The sequence below is a fragment of the Rhipicephalus microplus genome, unplaced genomic scaffold, assembly GCF_043290135.1.
Source record: "Rhipicephalus microplus isolate Deutch F79 unplaced genomic scaffold, USDA_Rmic scaffold_67, whole genome shotgun sequence".
Lineage (NCBI taxonomy): Eukaryota > Metazoa > Arthropoda > Arachnida > Ixodida > Ixodidae > Rhipicephalus > Rhipicephalus microplus.
The window spans coordinates 911538-936426 of record NW_027464640.1 but is presented as its reverse complement, the minus strand read 5'-3'; the positions used below and the strand labels follow the sequence as shown (position 1 = coordinate 936426).

The 24889-nt window shown below is 41.8% G+C and overlaps 1 protein-coding gene across 2 annotated transcripts in view; it reads right to left on the bottom strand.

The window, feature by feature from the left end:
* The window catches only part of LOC119178709 (5' nucleotidase C), a 226198-nt gene that overhangs the window by 5671 nt on the left and 195638 nt on the right, over positions 1-24889 (bottom strand). For both annotated transcript variants that reach the window (XM_075885087.1, XM_037429941.2), the window contains exons 6-13: positions 24423-24551; positions 22596-22653; positions 19652-19754; positions 16345-16446; positions 8624-8708; positions 3817-3957; positions 2438-2524; positions 38-96 (exon numbers count right to left, since the gene is read on the bottom strand). In XM_075885087.1, the coding sequence (XP_075741202.1) occupies positions 38-96; positions 2438-2524; positions 3817-3957; positions 8624-8708; positions 16345-16446; positions 19652-19754; positions 22596-22653; positions 24423-24551 (764 nt within the window). The remainder of the gene's footprint in view (positions 1-37; positions 97-2437; positions 2525-3816; positions 3958-8623; positions 8709-16344; positions 16447-19651; positions 19755-22595; positions 22654-24422; positions 24552-24889) is intronic.

The following is a 24889-nucleotide window of genomic DNA, read 5'->3' as shown; positions in this document are numbered from 1 at the left end:
TGCATAAGACTTGCAAGACACTGTAAAATCTGCTTACCTTAGCTGATCACGCTCCTGCAGGAGTTGTTCGATGAAGTCCTCAATGTCCTCATGGTCCTGAATTTAATCACAAAAGCAGTTACACTTGTGTAATGGGACAAAAGAGCATTACATAACACAGACCCTAACAGAAGATTCACCGAAAAGCGTCGGCTCTAATGTGACACCAGCCTTAGGCTTTTTAATGTGAGCTCCCCCTGTCACCCACATCACCAAAGCAGAAGATTGGAGTGCTGTCTTTTGCTATACTTGCTATGCTAAGGTATGGCGATATTTGTCTTATACAGTTAAAACTTGATTTTATAAAATTGAAGGTACCCGCAAATTATTTCATGAAATCAGGAAGCAAAATAGACTACGGGGCAACTGCAGAGGGAAGAATCTGAATTTGTTTGTTCAGTCAGGGTACCTGTAAAATTGGGTTTTGGTAAATCAAGCTTCAACTGAACAGAATTTCACCTTTCACCTTTTGCAAAATGCAGACGTAATATTTGTTGCCTCTCTTTTTTACTATACGATGTCAAACCTCTCTGTGGTAACAAATATGTATATAATGATTATTAAAATATTTTGACGAAACCTAAAAGATATCAAAGCAATGTCAGTGTAAAACAAACACATTCCTGAAATGTATATAGACATAACAAAGGAGTACCACATGAGATGAGGAAAACGTTATCGCAAGATGAGACTGCAACATGCATTAACATCTCCCATGACCAATTAACAACACACCCAATGTTGACGATGTCTTTAGGCACGATGACTAACTTCCCCACAACACAGTGAAAATTGGAGGCAATAGGCATGTGGTATACATGATAAATATTAGGCATGCTTTCGTTAGCAGGATGCAGTGGCCATACACACCATCACCATTTTATCAAGCTGAGCACGGTTGATGAGCAAGCTAACAGGTGTTCTACCCATGACCAGAGGAGTTTGGAAGTGTCAACTCGGAGAGCTTCTGCATACCTAGAATGTGGGCTCATGGAACCCACATTTGCCCTGCGTTGCAGAGTTACAGCGAGAGCAGGCTGCTTGGAACTCACACAGAGGTTCACGAGGATGGCATAGTGGGTTAGTTGGTACTGCAGCTTAGAAGTGGTTCAGCCCACGCAGTTCGGGACAAAGTAAAGAAAGCGTGAAAAATAGAAAGTTAAGTGCTGTGCCTTTTTTTACCTTCACATTGCTCCCACCTGCGTGCGTTGTAACGTTTCTAATATAATGCGAAGAAAGGCAGATATTCCAGTTTTCTTAGGTCTGAGTTCGTTTCAAATAACCTCAAAAAAAGTGAGAAGCAACTTGATGTATTCACTTCTTCACTCACTATACATCACCACAGCAATGTGCAGGCGAATGTTCGAGGTCACTGAGTGAGACGTGTTCGTGACTGCCTGCGTGCATCCAGACATCAGGCATGTTCAACTAGTACGCGAATGTTTATTCCACCTATCCAAGCTGTTGTTCTTGGTTTACACGTTTACCCTCCACAATGATTCATCGCATCATAACACGTGACAGCACTGATTTCGGGCAGGGCGTGTGTGCCTGCAGTTAAAGTCTAGTTTGATGAGAAATTGGAATGAAGCTAAATGTTTGGTATAACTATTGTTACTGCATATCCAACTAGCCCAACTTTCAATTCTGTTGAAGCTAAATGCTACAAAAGAAGTCGCAGCAAGAGAGCAGGCATACCTAATGTGAAGGAAAGCACAAACAACCAGTGTAGCAATGTGTCCATACATTTTGTTCACATGGTGACAGTATGGCCCACAATTACTACATTGACGCGTGCAACTGATAGTGACTGACACATGACAGCACATGACCACTATATCAGATTTCCTGGATGCAAAAAGGTAGCTAGCACGATACACTGTAGATCTGGTTTAAGTAACACAGCTTGCTTTGAAGCTTCAACAGTGCGTAAGTTATTCTCTGGTCGGGACTACTTTATAAGCCAGAGTTCTCACTTCTGCATAACTTTTTTCTGACAACTGATGCCTTTGCTGTGCTAAGTGCAACAATTTGAATATAATAATGCACTGCTGTTGCTTAAAATATAAATCACAAAAAATATCTCTAAAGCAAACTTCGTGCAACACCTCCTCTACAAAACAAAGAAAAATAGAGTGGAAGCTTGGGCTAGTTGGTGCGTATTCATATTTGCAAGGTGTTTCAGCGCGCGAACAAAGGAAAAAAGGACAGGGTAGACAGAAAGAGCGCTCTTTCTGTCTACCCTGTCCTTTTTTCCTTTGTTCGCGCGCTGAAACACCTTGCAAATATGAAAGAAAAATAGCCTGAGTGCAAAACTTCATCAGCAGGAAAGCCTCAGACTTGCTTTGTCTGTATACACAACCGATACAGACTGTTTAAGACACTGGTGGAAACTTACCTGCATCTCTTCAATCAAGTGCTGCAGAGACTGAAGCCAGCTGACAGTGTGTCTAAATTCTTCAGAGTTCAAGATTTTAATTTCGTTCTACAGAACAAAAATAAAATAGAACATGAGCATGTTCTTGCCTAGCAAGTTCCTGCTTTAGTGTTTGTGTTTTAAGGCCATGTTCAGTAGAAAAAAATAACTGTCCTGGCCCCATCACTGTGACATTCTCTCTGGCAAGTTATTCCAAGAAAATGTCCACAAATTCGCATTTCATTTTAACTAGTCAAAATTTTGTTACAATGTCCGCTGTGAAAAATACATACGTACAAGGATATCTGTATAGAACAGAACAAGAAAACTCATGGGAGAAGCATTTTTATCAGTTATGTACCATTTAAATGTGTGAAGTTTGAACAGTACTATTTAAATGTACTATTTGAATTTAATTGACTTTATTTCTTCTGTTTACAACAGAAAGGAAGCAGAAGCTAAAGGCTATGTGGTCTGACAAAGGCTTCTGCTCCTACAACAGTTCAGCATGCAGGCCGTACATAGCAGCACAAGCCAATATAATATATACTGTACATACATATTCAACTGAATAGTCACAAAAATAAAACTACATGTGTACAAAAAAATGCTACATAATACACTGATAGGTCATTTTACCCTAGTCAACAACTTGAATTTGCAATGAAGACATGGAAGTTGAAAATACACACAGTAGCTTTGTCAAACAAACTCAATATTGTGTGAAATGAGCAGTGTTTTTAATGATTCATTTGACACTTCCATAACTTCGTTGTGAAATTCGTGTATTCTATCGAGTAGTGAAGGTGCTTGGAAACTTTGCAACTGTTTCCCGTAATTCATTCTTATTTTTGGTGTTCTCAAATATGTAGTGTTGCTGAAAGTTGTTGCGTGGTTGGTGGGTGTGTCCGTGATGTAAATTGTCCCGTTTTGTTTGATATGTTGCATTAACTTGTAATAGTACATCGTAATTGTACATTGTAATAGTACATAAAAACAGGCTGCGTTCTTAAGTTCTGTAAAGGTCTATGATAACCCTCGAATTCCCGTAGGACTCCTTTTTGCAGTACAATCAGCTGCTTATAATTTTTAAATTTGTGAGAAATGGCAATGTCGTAAATTTAAATAAGATGGGAAATCGGTTCTGAAGATTCTTGTAAAGTGCAAGAGCATTCATACAATGAAAAATTTGTTATAGTACCGTCTTTAGCACAGTGAAAAAAAATATACTATACCTGTGACAATTTGTATCGATTTCTCAAGTGGTGCCGCGCTCCGCATGAGTAGACCACCGTTTCTCGCTTTCAAACTAAATAGTTGTCAGTGAGAGCGGCAACATTAATGTGACAGCAGACACTTACTGCCAGCTCCCATATGATGGCTCCTGTTCTCCAACCATAATTGAGCGTCAGGTCAGCGAGGTCGCTGTAAATCTGGTCCCCAAAGTACAGCACACTGTTGCCACACCAACCAGTCATGGCCTGCAGCTGAGTGACTGTGCCCTGGATGAGGAACAAGATAATCATTATCATCATCAGCAGCCTGACTTCACCTGCTACAAGTGTTTCACTTACATGTTTCACTAATTAACCGCTTGAAGTGGCCATGTTATCCCCACCAATTTCTTAATCTCATCTGCCCACCAAACCGCTGCCATCCCATCACATGCTTTCTTTCTTTTGGAATTCAGTATGCTACCCTTAATGACCAGCAATCACCTAGCATTCTCGCTACATGCCTTGCCTTTCTTCTTGATTTCGACTAAGATGTCCTTACCACCCATTTTTTCTCTGACTTACTATGCTCTCTTTTTACAACTATCATTTTTTTTTCCATGGCTAACTGCACCATCCTCAATTCAAGTTGAGGAACAAGATTTGTAGCAAGAAATGTGACACGAGTCAGAACAAAGTGCACTACGTATCTATGTGTTTATGAAAGATCTAGTCGGTTCTGTCAACACATCAAACAGCAGCAGTATTACAACAAGAATTAAAAAAACTAATAAATAAAGTGAAGAAGAGCCTAGGACTCAATGGTGCTGTTCAGTCAACTCAACATCATGTTTAACTTCCCTTCACAGTATGAGAGTTCCTCAAACCCTTTCTGCTGGCAAATTTGTGTTCGCGTGCATTTTAAATGTGTTGTACAAACCACAAATCTCAGACAAAGCATATGTACAGCTAGAACGACGCCACTTCAGTGAAGAAATCGCAAGCCACACTGCATGTAGAGCACATGTCGAGCTAGAACGACACCACTTCAGCAAAGAAAATGCAAGCCACAGTGTGTGTGTGTGCAGCAAAATTGCATGTCTCATAGGTGTGGTGCATATAGTGAGCCTGACATAAGATCAGTGTTGATGTGTAATGTGCAAGTGAGCAAGCTAATGAACTCGCAGAAAGTGGCTTTGGCGTAGTATAGCTCAAATTTTTTCCCCTGAGAATGTGTGATCATTGATTAGATCTTGTGTACAACAGCTTGGATGCAAATGAACCTCAGTGCTATTGTTGCAATGTATCAAAGCTGGCAAAGCAGCAGCAGTGACAACAGAAATGGTGCTGCCAACATGAGAAGGATGATGTGGTTTATGGCACAAGCTTTCCATCCAGCCCCTTGAAATACATAAACCCACTTTGCCCAGCACCTTCACCACTCAATTCTGTAAAAGGAACTTGAAGGAGCCATATTAAAAGAACAAGGGTGCAATGAAGCAAACAATTATAAAGTGTTCCCGACCAATGTCAACATATAACGTATGTGCTTTTGCCGCACATGAGATCATATAATGATTGTATTTTCGTGCTGGAGGTAACCGCTACAAGTGCTTTCAGCATTTGTTCACATTCATGTCTTATCATAAGACGCTTCAGGGTTGAATCAAGGTGTGCCAGGAAAGCAAACAAGATCAACACATTCCTTTTAACATTGCTGCTTGAAGTCAGAAACCAGGCACAGTATCCAGGGGCAAAAAAAAAGAAAAAAGGATAACTTCCATCAACATTTCATTCTCAGAAAACAATCAACGTTAGACATCCCAGACGTTACATCATGAGATACTTGCCCGGCAGAAGGATAAAAAATAAGCATTGCTATTAGTATATTAAAGAAGCACTGACACAAAAATTTTATATCCTGTTCTTTTTGTTGCAATAAGTAGCTAATGAGCCAGCTAGAAACCTTGTTTGCTTGAGTTCTTTATGCCGAGACGTTTTTACAGTGCGCAGATGTAGTTTCAGTTGAAGAGGGCACCGAGTGATGCTGGACCCAGAGTGGTTTCCGTGTAAACATAGCTTGCTACATAGCAACACAAAACCACTTGCACGTCAGCATCCAGTTCCAGTTGACAAATTTTTTCAATGAAGGCACCGTGGGCGTTCCTATACTAGGATGCTGTAAACAGTGAGCGTAACCCACAAATATGCATTGCCAAAGCAAGGATGCCAGTCTTTGTAGTACTACAGTGCAAGAAGGGACTCCCTCTTTCTGCTGAGAAAGTCTGCTAAGAAAGAGTGCTTGCAAAAAAAATAGCAGCCAACATAAATTCATGCTGCAGGTGGTTGTTGGTTGTTTACGTTACAAAGAATCTGTTGCCAATGTCATGAGACGAGGAATTTCATGCAGCTGCACGATGCACACTTCAGGATTGATTTTAAATATATGCTAGGCTATCATCATCATCATCATCAGCCTGGCTACGTCCACTGCAGGACAAAGGCCTCTCCCATGTTCCGCCAGATAACCCGGTCCTGTGCTTGCTGCAGCCAATTTATACCCGCAAACTTCTTAATTTCATCTGCCCACCTAACTTTCCGTCTCCCCCTAACCTGCTTTCCTTCTCTGGGAATCCAGTTAGTTACTCTTAATGACCAGCGGTTATCCTGGCTACGCGCTACATGCCCGGCCCATGTCCATTTCCTCTTCTTTATTTCAACTATTATATCCTTGACCCCCGTTTGTCCCCTAATCCACTCTGCTCTCTTCTTGTCTCTTAAGGTTACACCTGCCATTTTTTTTTCCATTGCTCGCTGCGTCGTCCTCAATTTAAGCTGAACCCTCTTTGTAAGTCTCCAGGTTTCTGCTCCGTAGCTAAGTACCGGCAAGATACAGCTGTTATATACCTTCCTCTTAAGGGATAATGGCAATCTACCTGTCATAATTTGAGAGAGCTTGCCGAATGTGCTCCACCCCATTCTTATTCTTCTGGTTACTTCAATCTCGTGGTTCGGCTCCGCGGTCATTACCTGTCCTAATAAGACATAGTCTTGAAGTGCACTATTACCTATCTCGAAGCGCTGTTCTCTTCCGAGATTGTTGTACATTACTTTAGTTTTCTGCAGATTAATTTTAAGACCCACCTTTCTGCTCTCCTTGTGTAACTCCATAATCATGAGTTGCAATTCGTCCCCTGAGTTACTCAGCAATGCAATGTCATCGGCGAAGCGCAGGTTACTAAGGTATTCTCCATTAACTCTTATCCCTAACTGTTCCCATTTTAGGCTTCTAAAAACCTCCTGTAAGCACGCGGTAAATAGCATTGGGGAGATTGTGTCCCCCTGCCTTACACCCTTCTTGATTGGTATTCTGTTGCTTTATTTATGAAGCACTATGGTAGCAGTTGATCCCCTGTAGATTTCTTCCAGGATGTTTATATATACTTCATCTACGCCCTGATTCCGCAGTGTCTGCATGACGGCTGATATTTCTACTGAATCAAATGCCTTCTCGTAATCTATGAAGGCTATGTATAGTGGTTGGTTATACTCTGAGCATTTCTCTATTACCTGATTGATAGTATGAATGTGGTCAATTGTTGAGTAGCCTGTTCAAAATCCTGCTTGTTCCTTTGGTTGATTGAATTCTAATGTTTTCTTTACTCTGTTAGCAATTACCTTTGTAAATAGCTTGTACACTACAGAGAGCAAGCTGATTGGCCTGTAATTCTTCAAGTCCTTGTCATCTCCTTTCTTATGTATTAAGATGATGTTAGCGTTCTTCCAAGACTCTGGTACCCTTCCCGTCAGGAGACACCTCATAAACAGGGTGGCTAGTTTTTCCAACACAATCTGTCCTCCATCTTTCAGCAGATCTGATGTTACCTGATCCTCACCAGCAGTTTTGGCTCTTTGCATGCTCTCCAAAGCTTTGCTGACTTCTATCATTACTGGTGGGGTGTCATCTGGGTTACTGCTAGTTCTTATAGTATTAAGGTCGTGGTTGTCTCGGCTACTGTACAGATCTCTGTGAAACTCCTCCGCTATTTTAACTATCCTATCCATATTGGTAGTTATTTTGCCTTCTTTGTCCCTTAGTGCATACATCCGACTTTTGCCTATCCCAAGTTTCCTCTTCACTGCTTTGAAGCTTCCTCCGTTTTTCAGAGCGTGTTCAATTCTCTCCATGTTATACCTTCTTACATCGCATACTTTACGTCTATTAATCAACTTCGAAAGCTCTGCCAGTTCTATTTCGTCTGTTGTACTTGACACTTTCATGATTTGACGCTTCTTAATTAGGTTCTTCGTTTCCTGGGAAAGCTTGCCAGTGTCTTGTCTAACTACCCTGCCTCCAACTTCCACTGCACACTCCGTAATGATACTCGTCAGATTATCATTCATTGTATCTACGCTAAGGTTGGTTTCCTCACTAAGAGCCGAGTACCTGTTCTGCAGCGACACTCTGAATTCCTGTACTTTCCCTCTCAGTGCTAGCTCATTGATTGCCTTCTTGCGTATCAGTTTCTGTCGTTCCTTCTTCAAGTCTAGGCGAATTCAAGACCGTACCATTCTATGGTCACTGCATCGTACCTTGCCAACCACTTCCACATCCTGCACGATTCCTGGGTGTGCTAGGCTATATTCGATGTTTATACTTTGCAGATGGTGTACACATGTCCACACAAGCATACACAACAAGTTATCTTGCACTGAAAATTTTGTGTGAGTAGGTACTCTTTTATTGCGTTATCCTTTTGATTGAACATGTGACGCGTGAAGACCAGTGTCAATTAATATTGGGAAGAAAAAGTTGCCGGATCTCGTGATGTCTGAATGTCCCATAACTGCTCTATGTCAGTAAGCTCCTTTTTCATCACCGAATGCTTTTGTAGTGATCCACTAACAAGACCAAATTACAATGTTCATTAGAAGTCACAGCAAGTGCACAAACCTCAATGTAGACTTTGTTCTTCTCCAGTTTGGTGACGCGCTCCCAGAGCTGACTCTTCGTTTCAGGGTCATACACACGAAACGGTCTGCAAACAGGAGGCGCACGTGAAGAATGTATGCACTTGCACAAAGTGAAAGGTTGCATGAGAGCCAACTTGAGCTTACAGCATCCATGAATTGTGGTGGATGCACTGGTCTGATCGACTGACAAGAGTCCTTGTTTTAAACACATGGTCTTTAGCTCTCATTATTAGCATTTATGGGTTCTGCATTTCAGGTGAGCTGCGTGCTTCAGCACTTATTTGAACAGATAAAATCAAAGGGAAATACAAATAAGAACAGGCGAAACAGTGCTACTACCTTTACCTTATGGTATAATAGGTCATCGTAGTTTGATTACATGAACAATAAGTTACAGCAAATTATCTACAATCACTACAACTCAATGACTGCAGGAAACCAAGCCACATTTTTAAACATCTGAGAAGGACACAAAGTATAAAATGTTCGCCTCTTATTCAAATGAAGTGAATTTTTGGATTTTAAAGGTTAACGAGTATTTTGATGTTTTTTGTTGTTGTTGTTGTTGCTTGAGGATTCATCGCATAGATATTCAGGCTTCTTTCGAGAAGGCTGTTAGCTTGCCAACTCCTATTTTTTTCACAACCTTGCCTAGTATACATACTCTGCAAGGACATGGCTTGGCAGCAGGAACATTGTAAAAAAGAAATCATTTTGCTCACCGACACCTTATTGAAAAGGAAAATAGCACTACCTTACATCAGTGTGCAGATGTGAATGCACAAATGCAGTAACACTATAATTCTGAATAAATGGACACACACACTCTTTTACATAAGAAATACTATACACAAAGAGAAGGCGTAGCTTTTCCACTTGGATAAATTTTCGTATAGAGGGAGGCACACAACATCAGTTATTGCAGTAATTGAAATTTGAAGTTTATTTATGCAAGGTTAGCTCTGACAGTGGGGGAGAGTTGGGAGGTCTGGCACAGTTGGAGGAATGGGACGGCACGTCTATCGCTCTTGCAGTTACTTCAAACATGTTAGCCAATGACTCATTTCAAATAGGTGCTTACTGAACGATTGCATAACTGTAATGGCGGGCGTCTTCGTTGAATGGAGATTTCTGTAACTGGAAGTCACCATTTTCACGTATAAAAAGTAAGTTTCTGCTATCACAATTGTGACGCTCTCATTTTCCAGCTTCATTCTGGATGCTAGAATCAATTTTTTCCCCCAAAACACACATCAGCGCTGCACTCTTTCAAAGAAAAAGTTCAGGCATTACAATTGAAATTTAGCTGCTGAATGTAGTTTTTTTCATAAGAGTAGTTTGGGAGGAATAAGTCAATTGAGTTGAGGGAGGTACACTGTCAGATTCCTATCCTATAAAAATAAAAGGTACAACAAACATCATTACACGCACATTGGGGAAGCAACAATTGAACAAGCATTCACGACAGTATTAAAAAAAGAGTGTAGCACAGTCAAGACTGCCGCCATAGACCATTAAAAAATAAATTGTGTTTGCTGAAGGACTGATGTTCTTCAAGAGTCTGACAAGGAAATGTCAGGTTTTGATAATGACTGGCAAGACATTTGTGAAATCAACTGGCTTAAACAAATATATTAAAGTGACATAAGGCCACGCTTTTCCTGTCAGATCTAGTAAAAAAAAACTTGGCATTTATTACACAGCTAGAAATTATAGCAGTCATAACGTGTCAAAGTGAGTGCACAGTTTGAGCAGAACAAAGAAAACAGCTCTTAGTTTTACTTTCTTCCTAAGAAAGATATGAGGACACTACCAATTATGAACATCACCATGAAGCTTCAAGTATTAAAAACTATCGGTGCAGCAAAATTTTTGCAGCCCCACTTAATGTTTAATGTTGAACTATTCACTTATAAGTGTGTACCCACTCGACAGACTAAATTCGTCTTTTCTGCAGTGGACAGCACATCACGACACTAGGCGTCACGGATTTTTTGTGCCATCCATGCCGGGTTGGTTTACCTCGAAATAGAAAAATGCCAAGCTATTTTTCACATGCGGATTCATGCAGACTAACACAGCAGATTTAGCCCAGGATGCCATTGTAGGTCTGGCAAAAGGCACAACTTTTTTCCTCACTCGTTTTTTTCGCTAGGCCTCTTGGACTTCTTAGCACTCAAGCTACCGCAAATCTTCGAGGCCGTGTTTTAGCAACACAGGCACTCGCTAAGCCTACCGCTCCGAGAAAATGAGTATGGCTCTCGAAAACGAGGCCAACTCATCATAAATATGTTGCCGGTGTTACGGGGGTTTATTGAGGTACACAGCGATCGGGAAGATAGCATCAGCAGCAGACAAAGCGATTGATTGATACGTGGAGTTTAACGTCCGAAAACCACCATATGATTATGAGAGACGCCATAGTGGAGGACTCCGGGAATTTCGACCACCTGGGGTTCTTTAACGTGCACCCAAATCTGAGCACACGGGCCTACAACATTTCCGCCTCCATCGGAAATGCAGCCGCCGCAGCCGGGATTCCATCCCACGACCTGCAGGTCCGCAGCCAAGTACCTTAGCCACTAGACCACCGCGGCGGGACAGCAGGAAAAGCGTAGCCAGGGAGCGAACAGCCGAGCGAGCCAGGAGATGACAATGCACTTCCGCATGTGTATCTTCTTCCTCACAATAACCCCCGGTATTGAGAGGTAGCTAACCTAGCGACCTAGAGAGAGGTCAGGGGGTCATAATACGGCTTGAGACGGTTAATGTGGACTGTTTGCCGCCCCCGGAGACGAAGGTCGGGAGATGGCGTAACGGGTTCAACCAGATAATTAACAGGAGAGGTCTGTGCAACCACGCGGTAGGGTCCGTGATACTTTGGAAGAAGCTTAGACGAAAGGCCGGGAGCAGCAACTGGCAGGACCCAAAGCCACACTTGAGAGTCGACAGTGAAAGGGTCAGGAGAGATGTCGGAGTTGTGACGCAGTTTTTGGCGACACTGTTGGTCGTAAGTGAAGGAACGGGCCAGTTGTCAGCATTTCTAGGCGTGGTGAGCCACCGCAGACATAGGCTGGCAGTTGTTAATGTCTGGATGATATGGTAGAATCGCATCAATGGTGCTAGTGGGTTCACAGCCCTATAGCAAGAAGAATGGTGAGAATCCGGTGGTAGCTTGGGAGGCGGTGTTGTAGGCGAATTTGACAAACGGAAGAACAAGATACCAATTTCAGTGGTCTGACGCAACGTACATCGACAACATGTCCACCAGAGTTCGGTTAAATCGTTCCGTTAATCCGTTTGTCTGTGGGTGATATGCGGTAGCGGTGCGGTGAATAATTCTGCATTCGGATAGGAGTGATTGCAACACGTCTGAGAGAAATACATGGCCCGATCACTGAGCAGTTCACGAGGGGCGCCATGGCGGAGAACAAAGCTGCGTAGAATAAACAAGGAAACGTCTTTGACTGTTGCGGCAGGTAATGCAGCGGTTTCGACGTATCTTGTCAAGTGATCCACGGCGATGACAATCTAGCGGTTGCCAGCGCCAGTGCATGGGAGAGGCCCGTACAGAATCCCAACGCAATCAAATGAGTGGGCTGGGCGGGGAAGCGGCTGGAGAGGTGCTGTGGAGAGGTGCAAGACTGGTTTGCGTCGTTGGCAGGCGAGGCATGAGCAGACGTATTTGCAGACGAAGCTGTACGTTCCGCGCCAATAATAGCATAGGCGAATGCGCGTGTACGTCTTGAACACGCCACCGTGGCCACAATGAGGGTCATTGTGGAAAGCCGAGCACAGATCGCGACAAATATGGCGGGGCACGACCAATAACCATGTGCGGCCATCCTTGTGGTAGTTACGGCGGTATAAAAGACCATCGCGAATAGTGTAATGCTGCACCAGGCGGCGTAGGGCTCGTGGAGCCGGGGTGGTCAAAGGCTAGACAAAAAGTTTAAAATTGTGGCGATCCATGGGTCATTTCGTTCCTCCGAGGACATGTCCAAGATGTCAAGTGGTGAAATATCGTGACTGTGACTAGATGCGTTGGCGTCTGAAATGAGTGGGAAGCGTGACAGGGCATCAGCGTCAGTGTTGTTGGCCAGAACGATATACGACATGGATGTCGTATTCCTGGAGTCGGAGGGCCCACCGAGCGAGGCAACCTGACAGGTTCTTGAAGTCTGACAACCAACACAGAGCGTGGTGATCTGTTACGATGTCAAAACGACGACCGTAAATATAAGGGCGAAACTTCTGTAGAGCCAAAATGATGGCCAGGCACTCTTTTTTGGTTACGGTGTAATTGGTCTCGGGCTTTGTGAGTGCAGGGCTGGCGTACGCAACCACGTATTCGGCGTTGGCATCGTCACGTTGTGCGAGCACAGCACCAAGGTAGACACCACTAGCATCAGTGTGAATTTCTGTGTGTGCGCTCAGAGCAAAGTGACGCAAAATTGGTAGAGATATAAGCAGGCGTCGAAATGTCGTAAACGCATCGTCACAAGCTTCTGACCAAGTAAATAGTTTGTTGTCGCCTTGGAGGAGTGTATTGAGAGGTGCGATGACAGTAACAAAATTTCGAACGAAGCGACAAAAATAGGAACATAGGCCAATGAAGGTGCGCAGTGCTTTCAGATTAGTAGGCTTCGGGAACTCGGATACGATGTGAAGTTTAGCAGGATCAGGAAGAATGCCTTCTTTGGAGATGACGTAGCCTAGTATAGTTAGTTTTCTAGCGGCGAATAGGCACTTTTTCAAGTTAAGCTGGAGACCGGCATTTTGAACACAGGTCAAAACTTGATGCAACCATTGTAGATGGGTCGGGAAATCTGGCACAAAAACGACAATATCATCTAAATAGCAGAAGCAAGTGTGCCACTTAAAGCCGTGTAAGATGCCGTCCATCATGCGTTCAAAGGTGGCAGGCACGTTACAGAGACCGAATGGCATTACACTGAATTCGTACAATCCATCTGGTGTTACAAATGCGGTTTTCGAGTGATCAGTTTCAGCCATGGGCACTTGCCAGTAGCCAGAGTGGAGATCCAAGAAAGAAAAAAAACTCCATTCCTTGCAAGCAGTCGAATGCATCATCAATTCATGGCAACGGGTACACATCCTTTCGGGTAATCTTTTAAGCCAGCGGTAATCGACGCAAAATCGTATTGTGCCATCTTTCTTCCGAACACCGGCAAAGCTTTTAAGCGCAAACCTGATACAAGTGTCAGTCTTGAACCAACAGCCCATGCAACACACGATGAAGAGCTTAAAAATTCGAAGTGGGCAGCTCTCGCTGCAGACAGTGCCACCATGTTCTTTTAGGGGCGAAGCTCCTTAAGGTCGAGGCCTGTTCGTTCACGACATTGGCATGCACCGTATCAATGACGATGAAGATGATAGCATTGACGATCAAGGACAACGACTGGCTTGTGCAGTATATGATGTCGCGATATGCTCGATGATGCATTTCGCATGACTGGAAACAACCAACAACCACCAAGAAAATGTGCACAGACCTCGTCATTGCCAACTTCAGGGTAGATCTGATTTCACAAAGCAGTAATAATGAAGGCAAAGTGAAATTCACTACTCAACACAACATACCATTTATGACCAATACACCTTGTATATAACCATACCACTTTGTCACTCATTGACATGCGTGATTGGCCAATGCCACGGGTGATTTATGGTAACTCCGAACAATCCCACTGCTTCCCCCACTCATCATCATTCACTTCGTGGATATGCTATGTTAAGTATTTTGTGCTTTTTTTTCTCCGGTGCATTCGTCTTCTCGCTTTGTCTGCCTTCTGCATATGTTTTGCAGATGAAGGGGCGGCAGAACGATCGTCCGCCGAAGAGATTCCCATGAAACTGTCCGTCCAAAAATACACGCTAATCGTTGCTGAAAACACTTGAGCCGTTGTCCTACATACATCCCACTCCTCCAAAGTGATGTCCCAATCCACCTAAAGAGGCAGGTTGAATGGGACAAAATTTAGCCACCAGAAACTGTTTTTTTACAGTTCTCGCATTAAAATTCGATTGCAGGAACAGTTTTAAATGTCACATAGTTTAAAAAGAAAACACATGCCAATTTCCTAATGATTCATTTGCCAGACAGCTACACCAAAGTAAAGTTGCGATGCATAAGCATTCCAGTAGTTGTTGGAGAAGCAAAAATATGTACTAAGCCTTTGTACATATCAGTACAAAAACTTGGAAGAAACTCCGCAATAATCAATTGTGAAAGAGTTAATAGTGAAAGCGTGATATTTTTACGAAAGAGAAAATGAAAAAAAAAACATGTCTTTTTAGTAATCACTGTGTGTGTGTGTGTGTGCGCGTGTGTGCACATGTGCATGTGTGTGTGTGTGTGTGTGTGTGTGTGTGTGTGTGTGTGTGTGTGTGTGTGTGTGGAGAGAGAAGGATAATTTTTAGTGGTGTACTTGCTTGTACAAACTCGACAGGTGATTTGTTTCTCGAGTTACGACTCACTCACATTTCTGCCGTGCAGCCGAGTGTAAATAGGCAGCAGTCGATTAGGAAGACTTTCATTTATTGTTTGCTACAGGTAATGACTTAATAAAACTTTTCTTTAAACAAGTAAAGAGGTTTTTAAATATTCTTTTGATAAAGCTGTCAAAGTATTCCTGCTGAACCATCCTTTGATGTCCATGTCATGCAATAAAAAAAAAATGAAGACTGATGTACTGCAATCGTCTAGTGGAAACCATGTGCAAAACTAGGCAAAAAAAAAAAGACTTGGATATCTTCAGAGAAACAAAAGCGTGCACAGCAAGCACTAGAGAGAAATATAAACAGGAAGCAGTAATCTCCGCATAATCTGATGAGAAGGAACATGTGCTATAAAAAATGATGACACTTTTCTTACGGTGTAAATACTGTGAAAGTTGTGAAACGCGTTTTTGCTGGGCACCGCTAAAATTAGCATGAAGTGTTGTTGGAAGACGCCAATAACGAAGGCCAAATATTCTAGTTACTGGCGAATGAGCACTCTGTAGGTTCATCAAAAGTCAGTGATTATCAGGAAACATAGCAAATTATGGCGTAAACCGCGTGCTCAAGTGTTTTTAGTAGCATGTAAGAGCGTTATACGAATTTGGTGGCTCCTGCAGACTGAATATTGCATTTGGCATGGGGGACAGACCTCTAATCAATACGGCATCATATACAAGCCTTCATACTAATGCTGAACTATAGGTATCAATATCCGTAGTACACTTCTAAATGTAGTGAACTCCTATTTGCATTCAGTAAAACATAGAGAGAGAAATACCTTCCATCAAGCAGCTCCTTTTACACTTAATACTAGAACACATTCACATGGACAATGGCAAACTGATACGCAGGTGCGAAATATTCTTTTAGTTTTGACAAAGATATGCACATAAAGCTACAGAAGATCTGCATGTTTAAACCATGATTTTTTTTCCATGCTTTCATTAAATTAAGCCTTTTGTTTGTAGTTTTTATGCGTATCATAACATCAGTGCTAACAAGCAGCTCTGCAGCTTTGGGTGTGTAGCTGTATAAAGAAGGCTGTGGCTCTATGAAGGTCATAAATTTGAAAAAGCATGTTGGCACACAGAATTTAGCGTGCCCGGGTAAATAGCTCTCATCGGGCAATACACTACATTTGTGAAAAACAGGAGAATCGAACATAGCTAGTCATACCTGTGTTGATCGGTGAAAAACTTTGGCTTTCTCGCCTGGACGATGACTACATCGAAGAGATCCTGCCATTCAGGACCAATCATGTATCGCATGCCAACATCCCTGCAGAGATGAGTAAAAACACAACTGACCTGAGTATGACGACATCAGCATAAAATGTTTAAACCTAGGTAGCACAAGCAGCTCCTGTGATAATGTAAAGTATGTACCTAGAATACAATAAATTTAAAAGAAAACTGCACGACCAACAGTCTATGAATGGGAAGCGAATTGTCTTACTTCACCTTCAACACAGGTTTTTGTACGTCACATCTTATATGTGCTCACTGCTAGTAGCAGTAATGTCTATTTACATGAACAGCCACAGCTGAAGGACGTTTAGCTACTCCATGACACGGGGTCTTTCTTTATAGTTTGTTTGAATTGCTTGTGGTGGTGCCATTGTAGTTTTTAAGCCTGTATAATCAAAGCAGTAGGCAACATTTGTACACACAGAAATGTCACAAGATGTAAAAGACTCATTAACTTTATAATTGACTAAAATCACAATTTATGAATTGTAGCCACTGAGTTCGCAAAAAATCAAGATTATGGTATGGTCTTTAAGGAGCTGCTTGTTGAAAAGCAAGGTGATTATCTTACATAATTACAAAATGCCCCTTTCTTGCACATTTTGCGATAATCATCTCGAAAGTGGCACCATTTTAAAAATTAGTTCTAAGCGAATACATCTTACTGAATTCTCCAGCTACAATGTGTAAATTCTCATGATCCTGCATAATGTAAGCATGAATTCGAAAGCTAAGCAGTTAATCTTTCATAATTAACAAATTAGAAATTACAATTTTCCATGCATGTAGTTTATATTACATTGAGCAACATCACTTTGAGCAATCAATCGTATCAGTTATGTAAGCCCCATATTGCAATTATTGTAAAAAATTAGGGATCCCGTAAAGCCTTCACCATGCCGTGAAGTCGACCAGGCAGATGAAACACTTTCACTTATCACTTCAGCTCAACAGTATCACACTGAAAATTAGTGCTTAACTCTTTCGTTACCACATAATAATGGCTATTTTTTGTATGTCTTGGGAAGATTGTTTTTGCCAGTTTGAAAAATACCCCAGGGCGCATTGCAGCATACAAAATTTTGCTAAATGTAATGATCTTTCCAAAAAATGTATCTTGTAGGATGCGGAAAATATTTTGGAATAAATGAAAATGTGAAAATTGTATAATTTATGGTTCCCAGCTGATAAACAGTGCAATAGAAGCAATATAAATGCAGAAGTATTCAAAGAAAATTCAAAATATACATTTTGAAGACAAATAATCCAGGAACAGTATAAAGATAATAAATGTTGTAGAAAATGTTTCTATTCACACGACAAAGAAAATCAGAACCGGGGTGCTGCCTCGTTACTCGTGCCATGCTCTGAAGCATTACTTGATTTTTCTGGGAAAACAAGCGAACTAGTACATTTATCTCAAAAATTTTCAGTTTTTTGTGATTAAAGCCCCCAAATGTTCAAATATAGATGGATACCCGTGACATGAATAATACTTCTATAAACCAAATGTCCAATGAACTTTGCTATTTCGTCTAGCGTAACCTCTTTCCATGAGCTACCTCACTCGGCATAGGTTGGCGTTCCTGTATATGCATGTAAGCATATTTCTTAGCATTTTGCCCATCGTATAAAAAAAGAACGATATAGTGTGAAATTCTAATACATTTCGCGCTGCTCTATAGTCAGGACCAAGATGTGCTCCGGTGGCCTCCTTGTCGTTAAGAGGAGCTCTGCATCCGGCGCCAGCACATCGTGCCTTGCCAGCACACCGTGCACCGTGAAGTGTGGACCTCACGCATAACCAGAGTAGCTATAAGATTGTGCACAAAAATCAGTAGCTATGCACTTGCATCTTTCTGTGCGTCGCCGCATCGCCAGCTTCTGTTTGATTCACGAATTTTTTCACAGTTCCCTCAATCAAGCACCTTACATCATCCCACAAGCGCGCATATCTCACCGCACGACCCATCCTTATTCAATCGCACGCGCACACGCTACTACTTTTGCTGCCTCATTTTTTCTTTGCACAGCAGTGGACTGGAATGGCCTTCCCCATGACATTGCAGCCATCACGTGTTCATCAACATTTGCGCAAAACATAAAAAATGCATATTGTTTGTCAGAAGATCACTCTTTGTAACTTCCATTTGTTAACCCACGCCATGTGTAATATCTCCTCACCGGTGTCTTTAAGGTAATAAAGTGAAGTGAAGTGAAAAACACAACTTGAGGTCATAAAAAAAAAACATGAACGGCTGTGGATGTCTCAAGCTGACGCAAAATATCGTCGCCGCAAGACTTGAAGGTGAGGTTCTGTCATTTACGAATTCTAAGCTCGTTCACACTCAGTCCAAGTGTGGTTTCAAGGCAGTTTGGAGCAGTGCGTTTGTTTTGTAGGGCTGGTGCGCGCCCATGCACACGAGACGATGACGCCAAAAGAGCAACTAGTGACACTAGATGTGACCCTGTGTCTGATATAGCAATACAAGCGAAACCAAAGCTGCTGGAAACTGGTTGACAAGGCCAACTCGGTACTTCAAACATGCGGCGGACCTTCGGAAATAATTTTTGTGAAATAACTTTTACCCGACTCCTAGCAACAGCTGGCATAAATTTCTAGCAATTATTACTGCTCAACACTGTCAAATTGCGAAGCTGACTCTTTAATTCAATATTTGGCTTGCAAAGGTTCTTGTGATTAGACACCTTCGATGCTACTGTAGCATAATCCCGAGGGGCATGCAGTTTTGTCAAGTTGGCCAGCCCAGTGCATTTTTCCAACACATGCACATTGGTTCATGCAAACGTCTTTCAAATATCACTATGTTGCCAAAACAGGCATATTCAAATTGGTTCTGAAAGATTAATGGCTGTACTAATCACTAGAAAGTGCTGGGTCCATGAGAAGCAAATTTAACATGCCAAAAACAACGAACCAAAGCATCAATCACCGGTGATTGACTTGAATAGGCGCAGTAACGAAAGAGTTAATGCCTTATAGCCCCTTTGGTGTCACAACATGTAAACATGCGGCAGCAAGAGTACTTTTCCAAATACAAATATCAACTCACCAATGCAAGCACAAACTTAAACATCTCCAAATTATAAACTGAAGCAGAAAAGTAACTCGACCGTCAATGTAAACTAGAAGCACCACATTCTGGAACAGTTGTACTCCAGATTATAGAAGAAGAGAAAATATAGCTTTATCAAAAAGAACGAGGTCCACTTACACGAATTTGAATGGACTGTTGGTAACCAGGAACATCTGCTTATCAGCTGATTTTAATCGCTCTAGGAACGTCACCAGTTCACTTCGCTTCTCTAAGTAGTCACCTGCGGGATTAAAAGTGCCATCACGGAGTGAGTCAACAGAATTTGTTTACATTAAAAAAGGCAAGTTCATATGATACCATTGAGCAATGATTCCAGATGCACCATATCTGCTTATAACAGTCTTTTGCATTGCAGGCAACTGTGCATTAAACTTTGATGTACTACACGCTAGGAACTTAGCATAGAGACCCTTGCCAATTGTCAGAATCAAAAGAATAAGGTAGTGTGACTTGAACAGTGGCTTGCATACTGACAAAAAGTGGCAACAGAGCTCGGGCGCTCATGCTCAGCCAGTGCAAAGGATAAAAAGACAATGAAGAGTTCAAAATAGAACAGCAAGACCAACGAATGGCCTTTGTCGCTTCATTGATTATGCCTCTTCCTCTCCTCACATTTCATATTTTACACATCTGATGAAGCAAGAGCACACACTTACAACTAAATGTAACAAGCCCTGAGAAATATTACTATTCCCATTAATTTTTCAGCTGCTGCACCTGCTTCAATAGAAATGGAAGACTGGTTGTGTTGATTTGGAATAGTTGATGTGTCAGGCGCAAGGATGAAAACGAACAGAGAGAGAGCACGCTCTGCGGATGCCCCATCTCTGTGTAATCTCGCTATGCTCATTGTCGTCGTCACGCATTACACTTCAAATGTGCTTCGATAGTGCACATGATAGTGCACCCCGACAGATGCAAATCTGTTTTTTTTGTGCTTACGTTGTTATGACATCTTAATTTTCATTTGGTTGTCATTCTTATGGTATTATTTCTGTATACTTTGTTGTTTTAAAAACTTAGTATGTTTTTTTTTCGAACTGGCCCCCATTATTCCTTGAATCAAGCGCAGCGCTGTTGTTGTTCGCCGCCGCTGCCACCGCCGCCACAGGTGTCCATAACCACTTCGCACGAAATAAGAAAAAAAAAAAACTTAGTAGCAAGGACCCAGTCTGCTCCGTGCCAGCCGAGTATTCTACCTCTGAGCTACGCCAACGCTTACGACATGTTCACAAACTTGCCTCAGACAGGCTTGATGTCGGGAAAGGAATCGCGTTAATATGAGTAATGAAGCCTTTTAGAACAGCAAAAGAACAACCAGGCCGGGAAAGGAATCGTTTTAATATGAGTGATGAAGCCTTTTAGAACAGCAAAAGAACAACCAGGCATCACACAATGCGAATAGCGTAACGAGTGTGCTGTCCAATGCTCAAAACCATTACAAAAGCTCGTTTTGAATCACCTAATAACTGTGGCGCATACCAACTTCAGCCATAATTCCTCGTCGTCGTCAGCCACTGCATGAACAATTGGCATGAAATTCCTTGCAAGTGTTTAGCAGATACCACACTTCTCAGAAGATTGACAAAGGATAGCATAGCATATGCCTGCTTACTACCCAGAAGTTATCATTATTAATGCTGTAGTGGGTACGCAGCAAATGCGCTTGCAGCTGTTACCCAATAAGTGTTTATAAAAGGCTCTGAAAGGCTGCTCTTCTAGCTTTCGCTATGACTGTGCTGTGCCTTCAGTGCAGGCCTGGTGTTTTTTCAAGCAGCTATGGAATGAATTCACTGAAGGAGATTATAACCTCACGAAAACTTTAAATAAAGATTTGTGCAGTACGAGTAGAGTTACACAGATTTGTCGCACACTGCACTTGCATTCTTTCTTCTCTCATCTCGACAAAAGTGCTGGAAGCTAGTAGGAAAGGATGACACAGGCAACGAAAATACATCCGAGATGCCTTTTTTCTTTTGGTTTTGAATAATTTTTTCTTTTTTTACATAGTACAAGATAAGTCTATCATTCAAAATGCATACTTTCGACAGTTCTTCTTTGCTATTCTGCTGAACTAGCCTGAATTTATATGAACCTTCTCAAAGCATTTAATAGCCTTAATGAGTGTCTCACATTTATAAATCTTCATTTTTCTTTTAATAAATCGAATACCACAAATTTATTATTTTTTCATGCTACCTGAGAATCAACTTCAATGACATTTCTTCATTTTACAAAAAAAGATAATGTGAAGCCGGGCATGCCCGTGATTACGAATTAATTTGGGCAACTATGAAGTGAATAGTGGATGTAAAGGTACTAATATCTCAAATCTAACCTACAGGATTGATTTCAAAATCAAGGAAGAATCAAATGAAATTATACTTAAAAAATTTTCATTTTTATATTCCTGTAACTCTGCATATTCTCAACCTCATCACGTAAGAGAATTCTAAGATTGCTCGTCCCATATGTCTCTGCAGCTGTTGCTCAACAGCCTTTCAAGACTGAATAAGGCCCTGAAACCCCGACCGAAGTTTCATAAAATAACCTTACTGTGGGAGTCATTTACCTCAAAAATCTTCAGCACCAAGATTTCAAATCCATCAAGTATATGTGAAGCCACTGCAGGAAATCACACTTTCTCTCTCCTTTTGCTGCCATTAGTATGCTGGAAGCTGCCGGAGGGAAACAGCAGAAGGGGCAATGCACCACGCAAAACATTAAATGTCAGGACCTATGCTACTGAGAATTTACTCTTCTTTATTTTTGGCTGCTCTGGCCATTGCTTCTGGTTCTGACATGGACAGCCCTGGTACCGACACCAAGCGGCACATCTCCGCCAAGACTGTCTGACACTTCCAACTCATTGGGCGGTTTTTTGAGGAAGAGAGCAAGCGATTTTCTGCAGTTTTGGCACGATACTGTGAGTTTCCTGCTGCATGTAGGGCAGCAACATTTTGGCTCACATGTTCACAAAAGTATTCAATGCAGGTCACCAATGTTTTCTGACGAAGTTCAAAAAGTGTTGCCGAACCAGTAAAAAAGAAACAGTACTTACTGATGTTGCTCTCATTGAGGGTGTTGTGAATCACTGGATGAATGCTTGAAATGGCATTCTAATAAGAAAAAATGAAGAAACAACTCCAAAAAATATTGTAGAAGCACCAAATAAATTTAGTGCACCACAAAGAAACATAATCGTGAAACTGGATTGCCACCAAGTTGCACTCAATATGAGAATACCTTCGTTGTACCTCACACTTTTTGCTACGAACATAGAGAACTTATACATGCTGATATTAGCGAGGACCACTTTGAAAAATTGTTGTTACGATGGTGTAAAGAAAAGGGGGTGGTGCAAACCTCCCCAAATTTTTTAAATTTTGCATATTTATATTGTTACAGGGTCATGACGGTGACGAAGGGAGCAGACTGTTGGTCAAAGATCAAACTGTTCACTTGGTCGAACTTGCAGAATGTCAATGAAAAGTCAGATTACAGCGATACACCGAGACACTGATAGCAGCGAACAGAGCGCAGGCCGTCGATCAACTTACAAGCGGCAAAGTGGGTTGGCATTTGTACATGCGCCGTTGAATATTCCAGCGTTATCCCTAGTAGCCACGTAAGTTCCAGAATAATATGTAATGTTCGCGCTAGGTGCGTGATCTTAACAAAATGATCTACTACAGTCCCGAAGCTTCTTTAACACTGCAGGCGCAGTTTGTGCTGAACATTACATAGCGTGTAATGGGATGATAACAAAACTTGAAGGAATAAGGCAATATACCTGCGCACACGCAAATGCACACTTGAACATAAAAGTATGCCCCTCCCCCCCCTTATCCCACTCCCAAATGTCCAGTTACCCATCTGCTAAGTTATATAATAGTCCATTATGCTATCTACACACGTTAAAGCATGGTCTTTGATCATATCCTAGAAACAGAAAGAAACAGAAGAGAAGGAGTGCTGGCATAAAAGAGATATCCTTAAGACTCTGTAATAAAACTGTGAAGAACAGGTACACCTAGGCATTACAAAAATGAACGGCGCAAAAATGCACCAAGACTTGGTGCTGATATGCCGGTGTGATGATTTCCGAGTTATGTTTCTTCACATCTCAGGCCTGCTATTGCACAGTAAAAATTTCTATAGATAAGTTCAGACTTTTGCTCTTATTTGAATACAGTGCAGTAAATCCTTAGGGATAACAAAACTAACGAGGCCTAAGCACATGGCGACAAAACGTACAGTGCCACATTAACGTGGCGTGGGAATGTTAAGGCCGTGTTGCCATCCGTGTTTCTTCAGTCCTTGCATCTTTTCTGATTTACGAACTCCTCTAAAGAGAGAACTCTATGGCACTGACGAATGGTGATGTGTTAGTGCAGTTGAAATTATTTTTTTTAGGTCTTCTCTACCAAGATATCCGTTAAATCTTCTCAGTATAATTCAAAAACTACAAAAGCCTGGCAATTAGGGCAGGGAAAAAAAACTACCACCAGACTGGTTGTAGACTCTCTTCCCAGCAGAATTATGCAGTTGCACACTGCAGCTGATACAGTAGCTACACCCAAACTGAGGCAGCTAATGAGTGCCAAGATGCTCATGTATTTCCATTCCTACAGGCACGAATGGACCCCGGTGGCTCAGTACATGTCAGTGCCTTATTCGCAAAGGTTCATGTCATTTCTTTAAGAATTTGATATGACAAAATTATTTTTTTATTACAATTTTTAAATCTGTACAAGTGCAATAGTCTACTTCCAAAAATGCCCCTCTTTTCATGACCCCTTAAATAGGCAGTTTCTATTTGATTTTTTTTTTTTTTTTGTGATGCCCATTGCTCCTAGAACCCTACTCAAACATCCATGACACTCACCTGAATATCGAAGAAGAGAATCTCTGGATTGTAGGCAATGTTGTGCCGCTCGAAATACTCGGTAACATTCGACAGGAGGCAGATTTCGGGCACAGAAAAGAGGTCGTTGAGCTGCTTCATTCGTGCTCCCTGCATGAAAAAAAGCCAGACAGAAGGACCTCCATATCAAAGGCATCATGCAGCTTGCACAAACCAGTGTTTACTGTCACCACATATCCGCAACACCTTAAAGTGTCACCATCATCATCATCATCAGCCTGACTATGCCCACTGCAGGACAAAGGCCTCTCCCATGTTCTGCTAGTCAACTCGGTCTTGTGCTTGCTGCTGCCACTTTATACCAACAAACTTCCCAATCTCATCTGCCCACCTATTTCAAACGACTAATAGGATTAGTTACTCTCCACTGGCACATTGTTACAGTTCACGAGTTGTATGGTGCATAAGAATGTGAGCGGATGATATTT